This window comes from Mus caroli, chromosome 18 (genome assembly GCF_900094665.2).
Source record: "Mus caroli chromosome 18, CAROLI_EIJ_v1.1, whole genome shotgun sequence".
NCBI classification, from domain to species: domain Eukaryota; kingdom Metazoa; phylum Chordata; class Mammalia; order Rodentia; family Muridae; genus Mus; species Mus caroli.
Window position 1 is genome coordinate 57579896 of NC_034587.1, and position 10494 is coordinate 57590389.

At 45.8% G+C, this 10494-nt stretch overlaps 1 protein-coding gene across 2 annotated transcripts in view; it reads left to right on the forward strand.

Annotated features, from left to right (window-relative positions):
* The first annotated feature begins 5875 nt into the window (after window positions 1-5875).
* The window catches only part of Cd74 (CD74 molecule), a 10163-nt gene continuing 5544 nt past the window's right edge, over window positions 5876-10494 (forward strand). Inside the window, exon 1 of one of the 2 annotated variants that reach the window (XM_021150594.2) lies at window positions 5876-6049. In XM_021150594.2, coding sequence (XP_021006253.1) covers window positions 5973-6049 — 77 coding nt within the window. In that variant the 5' untranslated portion in view covers window positions 5876-5972. The remainder of the gene's footprint in view (window positions 6050-10494) is intronic. The other variant, XM_021150596.2, reaches the window with a different exon arrangement.

The following is a 10494-nucleotide window of genomic DNA, read 5'->3' on the forward strand; positions in this document are numbered from 1 at the left end:
AATATTTCCTGTGAAAAACTAACAGACCTTCTTGGTCCTTTTCATCCAGTCTTCAGGCTCAGCACCTGTTTTCAGTTATTTGCTTTTGTGTCTCTGAATAACTTTCCTGTAATGTCTTCTCCTGATTTTTTACATTGTAGACAGAAATTTTCTTTGTTTCTTTGTTTTTGTCCCCGACTCCCACCCCAGGCAGTGTGCTGAGTCATCTCTCCAGCCCTATTGACACTTTCTTGAGTGACTTCCATCAGGCATTTTGTCACAGCCAAGATTTTTCTGTCCAGCCCTGGTTGTCCTGGAACTCACTCTGTAGACCAGGCTGGCCTGGAACTCAGAGATTCACCTACCTACTCAGAGATTCACGTTTTGAGTGCTGGGTTTCTATGGTGGCTCTAAATCCCGTCAAAATGACAAGATTAATCATTAGCACTTTCTTTATGTGCATTGCTGCTTTGCCTGCATGTATGTCTGAATGAGATGTCTGATCCCCTAAAACTGCAATTAGAGCTGTGAGCTGCCATGTGGTTGCTGGGAATTGAACCCAGGTCCTCTTAATTGCTGAGCCATCTCTCCAGCTCTATTAAGACTTTCTTGAGTTACTTCCAGCAGGCATTTTGTCACAGTATTGGGAAGCTAATAGACACCCTGTGATGATTTGTTTCCGTGAAGATTTTAGAACGGAAATTATTTTTCCCATAGGATTTGAAGGCATCATTCCCTTATCTGTGTTTCCAGAGTAATAATTAAGAAGACTTAAGGCATCTTGATGTCAGAATCTTTGTGTATGCCTTATTTTATCTTTCTGAAAATTCACAGAATATTCTTAGTCTTTACTTTTCTGAAACTTCATACCTTATTGTGAAATAATAATAATAGTAACTATTATTGTTATTGTTATTATTTATTATCATTATTATTTTGTTTTTTTGAGAATTTATCTGTGTAGCCTTGGGTATCCTGAAGTTCACTCTGTAGATCAGGCTAGCCTCAACCTCAGAGATCTGCCTGCTTCTGCCTCTGGAGTGCTGGGATCAAAGGCATATGCTACCACCACCTGTCTGTGAAATTATTATTTTTTAAATCTTGTTCTTGGTACTCACTGGGTCCTTTCAGTTTGGAAATTTAAGTTATTGACTTCTGGGAATTGTATTGAATTACATCACTGGTAATTTACCTCCCTCTATTTTCTCTGTTCTCTGTTTTTAGAACTCTGGCATATGACTGTTGGCCTTCCTAGATTGGTCATTAATTTTTCTTTTAATCTTTTCCCTCTGATTTTTCTTTTATCCTTCTCAACTACTTTCCTGGAAATTGGGGGTGGGGGATCCATTTGATTGTTGATTAATACATACCTTTCAAAAAAGTTTTATTTATTTACTTTATGTATTTGGGGTGCTTTGTCTGCATATCTATGAATCATGTGCACGCGCGGTGCCCCGGAGACCAGAAGAGGGTGTCAAATCCCCTGGGATCGGAATTACAGAGTTGTGGTTACAAATTGTTGTGAGTTGTGAACCATTATGTGGGTTCAGGGGATTTGAACCTAGGTTTTCTGGGAAAGCAGCAAGTGCTCTTAACCATTGAGCCATCCTTCCAGTACCCCAGCCCCACCCAGCCCCAGCCCCACCCTCCTTTTTTTCCCCCTCTTCCTCCCCCTCCCCTCTCCCCTCCCCCATCCTCCCCTTTCTCTCTCGACCAGAATTCAGAGCTCCTCCTGCCTCTGTCTCTCTGGAGTTCTGGGACTAAGGGTGTGTGCCACCACACCCAGTTTCTTTCTTTCTTTTTTTTTTTTTTTGGTTTTTCGAGACAGGGTTTCTCTGTATAGCCCTGGCTGTCCTGTAACTCACTTTGTAGACCAGGCTGGCCTTGAACTCAGAAATCCGCCTGCCTCTGCCTCCCGAGTGCTGGGATTAAAGGTGTGAGCCACCACGCCTGGCCAGTTTCTATTTTTAATGTCTCAAGAGTTCTTCTTCATTCTTCAACACAGTCACACGTGTCTGCATCCTCTTTGTGACTCTAGATACAGCTCCATCCTTTCCGGCACTGGGAAAGTTAGTGAATTTATTTCTTCCTTGTGCTTTCTCCACTTGACTGTTTTTGCCTGCTCTCTTTAATGGTAATACATATTCCTTTGGATGTTTTATGACCCTTGGTTTTCTGAACTGGAGTCTGTGGCCCATGAGTACGGCTTGGCTGGGTCAGTGAGGTCCTGCACAGGGTTATCTGGCTGGGCTGTCCCACTGGAGAACAGTTCCAGATTCCTCAGATGTTGTCCCCTGTGATGGTCGTGATCTCCAAAGAAGTTTCCTTCTGTGTGCATCCTGGAGGAAGAAGGCCTAACGTCTGGTATTCTGCCACAAGAGATGATAGATGCTTAGAGTGGGTTTGTGCCTTTCTCTGTCAGGGGTTAGGCTGTTATATAGGAGGGCTGAATCAGTCACTTTTGGGTCACTGTGACTAAATACGCAACAGAAACGACTTGTGTAAGGGAAGATTTATTTTGGTTGATGGTCAAAGAGTTGTAGTCCATCCTAACAGGAGAGGTGAGACATAGTGAGTGGCTCAGGCATGGCAGTGGGATAGGAGGCAATGCCTATTTACATTGGATTAGGAAGCAGAGCGAGCAGGCACAGTTAGGGGTACACCCCCTAGTATTCTACTACTGCCAGACAGACCCCAATTTCTAAAGGCTCCACAACCTTCAGGGACCAAGCACTCAAACAGAGAGCCTATGGGAAACAATTTAGATTCAAACGGTGTCTTTTGTTATTGTTGTTGTTGCTGTTGTTTTGAGACAGTGTTTCTCTGTGTATCCTTAGCTATGCTAGAATTTACTCTACAGACCAGGTTAGCCTACTTCTGTCTCCAGAGGGCTGGGATTAAAGGCATGAGCCACCACTGCTTGGCTTAAACTGTGTCCTAATTACTGTTCTATTGCTGTGAAGAAACATCATAATCGAGAAAACTCTTTAAAGAAAGTATGTAGCCGAGTGTGGTGGCGCATGCCTTTAATCCCAGCACTCGGGAGGCAGAGGCAGGCAGATTTCTGAGTTTGAGGCCAGCCTGGTCTACAAAGTGAGTTCCAGGACAGCCAGGGCTATACAGAGAAACGCTCTCTCGAAAAACAAAAACAAAAACAAAAAGTATGTATTGTAGGCTTGCTTACAGTTTTAGAGGGTTGGTCCATGAGCATCATGGCAAGAAGCAGAGAGTGAAAGTGCGTTAGTGCTGGAGCAGTAGCTGAGGGCTTTATATAGATAGATAGATATATATATTTTAAGATTTACTTATTTATTGTATGTATATGAGTACACTGCAGCTCTCAGACACACCAGAAGAGGGCATTGGATCCCATTACAGATGGTTGTAAGCTACCATGTAGTTGCTGAGAATTGAACTCAGGACCTCTAGAAGAGCAGTCAGTGCTCTTAATCACTGAGCCATCTCTCCAGCCCCCAGGGCTTTATATCTTAATCTGAAGACAGCAGGCAGAGAGAGGGAGAGAGAGAGAGAGACAGACAGACAGAGAGACAGAGACAGAAAGAATGGACTTGGCGTGGGTCTTTGAAACTTCAAAGCTCATACCCAGTGAATAACTACTCCAACAAAGTCACACCCCCTAGTCCTTCTCAAACAGTCCCACTGTCTGGTAACTAAGCATTCGAATATATGAGTCTATGGGCACAGGCCATTCTCATTCAAACCATCTCCGCTCATACAAGGGGAACTCAGGGAAACACTCTGCTTACCACTTTATCCTAAAAGAGCCACATGCAGAGGCAAGCGGTACATGACCTGCGGTATGGGAAATAGGCCTCCGGCACAGGAACTTGTAGTGTTGGCTGTGCTGCACTCTTGAAGTATGAAAGATATTCAGACCCTGTCCGCTGGGGTTTTTATAGAAGTTCTGTATATGAACATATGATTAAGTTACTTTGTAATGTGATTATGCTCAATCTTCATCTCTTCCCCCTGAAAAGAGTTCAAGTCCTCATCCAATGGTCAGTCATTCTGGCAACACGCCTCCATCCTAATTAACATATAAAAATATCCTCTGGGCTGCAGGGGGGGGCGGGGGGGGGGGAGATCAGTCGGTAGAGTATTTGTCTATCACATCATGAAGGAAGCCCTGGGTTCAGTTGTTGTCGGGAACTTTGTGAAATAAGCACTCTGATACCAATGAGAGTGGAAGAGAGATGATGTCACCAGTGGAGCAGAGATGATGTCACCAGTGGAACAGAGATGATGTCACCAGTGGACCAAAGCCAGTACAGCTCTTCAAAGCCTGTGATACTGGGTCCAGTTTGTGTTCTCTCGTTTTATGCTCTTTGGTTACACAAAGACAGGATTTCTTTTTTTTTCTTTCTTTCTTTTGTTGTTAATATATATATATATATATATATATATATATATATATATATATATATATATACTGTTGCTGTCTTCAGACATACCAGAAGAGGATATTGGATCCCATTCCAGATGGTTGTGAGCCACCATGTGGTTGCTGGGAATTGAACTCATGTCTATCCTGGAACTCATTCTGTAGACCAGGCTGGCCTTGAACTCACATAGATTCTCCAGGGATTAAAGCACCACCACCTGGCTCTTATTTTATGCTCTAGAACCACAAGGTGGGTTGGGAAGCAAACAAACAAGATTTTACAGAAGTGCACATGGCAGTGAGCAGGTTGTTAGGGAGCGAATAGGCAGTATAAGCAGTGCTTTACATAAATCAATAAATAAGTCAATAAATTAATATCTAATAATAATAATAATAATTGGCCTTTTCTGTCTTATTCTACTTCACAGTCCCCAGCATTGCATAAACTTGGTGTGGTGGTGCAGGTATATAATCCCAGCACTCAGGAGGTGGGGAGGGAGGAAGATCAGAAGTTCAAAGCCATCCTTAGCTACTTAGTGAGTTTGAGGCCAGCCTGGGCTACGTGAGACCCTCTCTAAAACAACAACAAAATGCCCTTGCCACTCTAGATCCCAAGGCCTTAGTGATTCTTGTGTCAGAGACCAAGTGCAGAGACTGAAGATCTTTCTAGCTAGGTCCCAGTGTAGGCACAGATATGGATGATGAAACCTTGTCAACACAGTGAAATCTCTATGGCGCCCTTTTCCAGCCTCTATTTCCTCACTCCCTGTCACACTGACACTACACAGTCTGAGCTTTGGGAAGCAGAAGAGAATGGCTAAGAATCTGGGCTCCAACCATCTCTGCTTGCATGTATGAGCCTGGGCACACGTAGCCTCTCTCTCTACACCACAGTGTGAGCCTGGGCACAGGCAGCTTCTCTACACCAGTTTCCACTTGAAACACGGGAGAAGGCGCACTCCTCTGAGATATCGTAAAGATCCTATAAAGCTCGACCAGTTATGATTTGATCACAGCATGGCGTTAGTCTATGATGACAAGTGTCAGCACGAGGGCCTTCACACATGGACACTGTGTAGATAGGAGCAGAGGGGACACCAGACCAGAGAGAGGGGGACTTGTCTAAGCTCCTTTCATCCTTCATTTATTCATAGATGAGGGGCAGTGGGGGTGGGGATAGGGATGGGTAGACAAAGGCACTTTCTGCTTCAAAAATAACTCCTTGCCTGGGGAGAGTGCCTGCTTCTAGAACTGTCCAAAGAGCCTGATGAATCCAGAAGTCTGCCTAGAAACAAGTGATGATAGCCCTGGCCAGCCAATGGGATCATGCAGGCCTTTCTACCTGTTTAGGGAACTCCCCCTTCATCCTGCCCAGGGAAGGCAGCTTTGAGTGAGTGGGGAATTTCCAGATTTGTGGCTTTCAGTTCCACATCTACCATGTGGGCGGAGTGACCAGCTGTGGACGAATCAGATTCCTTCCAGTATCAGCTTTAAGAGGTGATCTCGGGGCTCAAGGGTCCCAGACACACAGCAGCAGCAGCAGCAGCAGCAGCAGCAGCAGCGCCTGTGGGAAAAACTAGAGGCTAGAGCCATGGATGACCAGCGCGACCTCATCTCTAACCATGAGCAATTGCCCATACTGGGCAACCGCCCTAGAGACCCAGAAAGGTATGTGTGAATACTAGCAGAGGGGCACAGAATGCAGGCCTGGGGAGGGACACAGAGCTGTGTTGCAGGAAGGTTGCCTTGAGTGGCCTTGAGCGCTGATTTTCTGAGTGAATTTTATTTATTTATTTATTTTTGAGATAGGGTTTCTTTATATATATCCCTGGCATTCTACATAATGAAACTCATTATATACACCAGGCTGGCCTTGAACTGCCTGCCTCTGCCTCCCAAGAGCGAGGATCAAAGGCATGTGTTACCACACTTGGCTTTGAGTAATCTTGCCTCCCCCACTCTGCCCCCACCTGCCAAGGGTACTGACTTCCCCTCTGTAAACCAAGGGCCTCCTTTAGGACTTGTGTTCAGAGAGCCCTGGATTCGAGTTTCACCATACAAGTAAGGTCTTTCACAGATCCTCTGAAGCTGGGCCATAACTCCAGGTCAGAAGACTTAAGACCATAGTGTTCCCCCTTGAATCTGTTCTCCCTTGTCTTCAATAAGTCTGTTTGCTTTCCTAGCCTCTAATCTGGAAAAGGGTTCCCATGCCAACAGCCTCAGAACCCATTTCTGAGGACAGTAGAAGTGGCTCCTCACAGTCTTCCTTAACTGCTAGAAGACGTGTATGAGCCCAGGCAAGCAGGGCCTCACCAGACCCGAGTCCACACCTGACACAGGATGAGCCTTTCTGTATATGTGTGTAGGGGAATAGAGCTGCCTGCCATCCCAGACGCTGCTCACAGAAACGGAGCTCCTGGTCCATGTGTTACATGGTTGCCACAGCCATCCAGATAGCCCTGGGTTCCTCTCCCAGCCCCTTAATGACCTCAGCCTTACACTCCCAATGCCCCCCCAAACCAAACAGGGTTAGAATTCGCTTGCCTTCTTGCCTTGTTCCCCCAACCCCCAAGCTGCCTATTTGCTTGCCTATGGGGAACTAAAACCAGATGTGACGTCAGCTGTCTCCAGGCAGAAAGGGGTTTTGAAAGAGACTCTGGGAGATTGACCACGAATGGCATTCTAGCAAGAAGGTAACCAGATATGGATTCTTAGAGCAATGGGGAATTCTGAGGCAACTTTCTTTTTTTTTTTTTTTTTTTAGGTTTTTCGAGACAGGGTTTCTCTGTATAGCCCTGGCTGTCCTGGCACTCACTTTGTAGACCAGGCTGGCCTCGAACTCAGAAATCCGCCTGCCTCTGCCTCCCGAGTGCTGGGATTAAAGGCGTGCGCCACCACGCCCGGCCTGAGGCAACTTTTACTGCTGTCATGGGTGACCACAGAAAAACCACAGCCTCTTTTCTGGGTCCCACTGCTTAACAGCAATGGCTATAAGAACTGTTCATCTATTGTGTCCCTTCCACCGGTCCTCAGATGACATTGATCATCACGGTAATGATAAACAAACTACAGATTCCATATTAATTCTTTCAGTTACTGTAGCTAGGACTTGGGCATTTTTATTATCTCCCTCTGCCTGTGCCTTTTTTTTTTTTTTTTAAGGCTGGTTTTACTATGTAGTTGGGCTGGAATTCACAGAGTAGACCAAGCTGGCCTTGAGCTAAGAGAAACTTGCTTATTTCTTCTGAGTGTTGGGATTAAAGGTGTGTGCCACTATGGCTGGCATTATTATTACACAGAAGGAATTTGAGCTCATCTAGTAAGTAACTTCCAGGTTATTTCACCTGCTGAGTGTTGGGCATAGCATTTAAGCCAGGACTGAGTCCTGTCTGGGTCCTGTAGAGGCCTCATTTGTGGAGCGAGGAGGTGGGAGCCCTCTGACCTCAGGCCTCTCATTGAGGGCTGTGTGTCATCAAATCCATGACAATCTTCACTTTACTTCAGTTACTGCTTCCAAGACTGACCAGGCCTTCAGCTCCAGGGCTATTCCCTACAGGTTTGATTTGGGGCATTTTTGTGAACACTTCTGCCTGGCAACATGTGCGTCATGATTCCTGTCGGCTCTGGTTGGTTTCTGACTTAAGTCAATTTTTTTTTTTTTTAAACACAAGGAGGAAGTACAAAGGAGGAAGTAAAACTAGGAGGTGGCAAGAGTTGGCATTCAATCAGAACCAAGACCCAGCCAACCTAGAGGCAGTAAGAGGTGTGGTTGTGTATGCCTAGAATCCAGCATTTGGGAGGTGGAGGCAGGAGGATCAGGGGTTCAAGGCCAGACTCATCTACATGAGACCATCTCAGAAAAACAAAATAATATTAAATTGAGTAAAAGAGGAAGGAGAGATGATGCTGGACTTGACGTCCAGTCTCCTGGAGGGCAGCATTGTACTGGATAGTGACCTACCTGAGAGCAGCATTACTGGTAGAGGAAATGTGTGTCAGGTGTGGGGCCAAGTGTTTCATCTCTTCGTTATTTAGCAACCGCTCATTCCAAGCCCTAACCTGGTCCACACACAGAAGTGTTGTCTTGTTCCTGGCCCCAGAGTTAGGCAAGCCAGGACGCCAGTTATGGCTACTGTTCTCATCTTCAATACAAACCTGTGTTCACTGGCCTTCTGAAAGATTGAAGTTCGAAAGGAGAGGGACGTGGCTACCCCAAGCTCATGTGGTAGCAGGTAGAGCTGGGACTAGATCTGAATATGGGGTGGTAGAGGGGTTCAGGGGTTCCATGAGTCACCAAAGTAGATGAAGCAGAAGACCTTGAGCCCAGGTTCCATCTTCCTTCAGAAGGCCAAAAAATTAAACTTATTCTCCCTCCTGTCTGATCTCCTTTCTCCAGCCCTTGGCTTAGGAAATACAGAGGGTTGGTAAGCCAATGAGAATTAGCTGTGTCTGTGACGTCATATGTTACCAGGCAGACAGGTTTTCTGGCTTTTCCTAAATGACCCTTCCTGGTTGCTGGAGTAGGCAAGATGCAAACTTATTGAGAGAATTTCCAATGTAGTTCGTCTTACTTAGTCTGAGTCTGCGTTACTATAATAGAAAGCCACAGACTGGGTCATTTATATAAATAATAATAATAATTAATAATAATAAAATCTGGAGATTTATTTCCTATAGTTACGAAGGCTGAGAATCCCAAGATCAAGGCGCTGGCATCTAATGATGAGTTTCTTGCTGTGTTGTAAATAGAAAGGCAGTGAAAAGGCAGGAGACTCACTCCCCTGTTAAGCCTTCCTACAATGGTGCCTAACTCCACCCATGAAAACACTTGAATCTTAAAGGGGATGTGTGCAAATAACAGTACTGATTGTTCTCCCCACCCAAGGGTGAGTTGGGAAGATTGGACAGGAACTCTCAGGGTGCCCAGTCAGGGTCCTTGTGCTCCATATTGTAACATGTGCATGCACCCCAACACATTACTCAAAGCCCCCAAACTGTAAGGAGTCACTGAAGTCTGAGAGTCTGGCTGTCCAGGAGCATGAAGCCCAGGTAACCTGTGTTGCTCTTTAACTTGCCCCGTTGGAGATCACTACAAGATGCTTCTATGGCCATAGTAAGATCTTGTTTCAAAAAAGAAAACTGTGCTGGGGTGGTGGGGTGGTGGCTTAGTTAGTGAAGTGCTGGCTACATAAGCAGGAGCCACCCCCTGACCCCCGCCCCATTTGAATCAAGTATCTGTAATCCTAGTGTTGGGGAAGCAGAAACAGGAGGGACCCCTGGGCTTTGTTGCTGAGACAGTCTAGCTGAATCTTAAAGCTCCCAGGGTCAGTGAGAGACCCAGCCTCAAAAAAAAAAAAAAAAAGGTGGAGAGCGACTGAAGAAAACATCCAAAGTGGACATCTGGTCGCCACACACATGTGGGAATGCACATGTAGGCACACACATACACACACACCATACACACACACACCACACACCACTCATGCACACACCACACCACACCACATACCACACACACCCCACACATACACACCACACACAATACACACACCACTCACAAACACCACACACACCACACATACACATACACAGCACACGTGAGTATACACGCACACACACACTTGTTGGAGGACAGCCAAATTTTAACACTGTGGGTTTGAGGCTTGCTTACATGACACATGAGAGAGCTGGGAGACTGGTGAAGAAGATCTATTCAGATTTCCAGGGACTCTGGGACAGACGGACTCTGGAGCAGGGGTGGGGGTGAGGGGGTTGTCTTGAAGGTGTGTGTGTGTGTGTTTGTGTGTGTGTGTGTGTGTATGTGTGTGTGCGCACGCACACGTGCCTGGCACTGCTCCAGCCTGACAATGTTCCTCCCGCTCTACGTGTAAAAGCTCTAGGCCCCACTTCTCCTTTTCAGGTATAAATCCGGCTTTTGCTGTCCCCTACCACACTTCCTTCCCTTTTCTCTTTAAACCTGACGTCACCTCGGGGATTGGGGACGGCACAGTGGATGAAAACCCTTCTTCCTCTTACATAGTGAACTCACCTATCTTTTTCTGCCAGCAAAAACAAGATCAAATCCCCCTCCCCACTTCTTTTTTTTTTTTTTT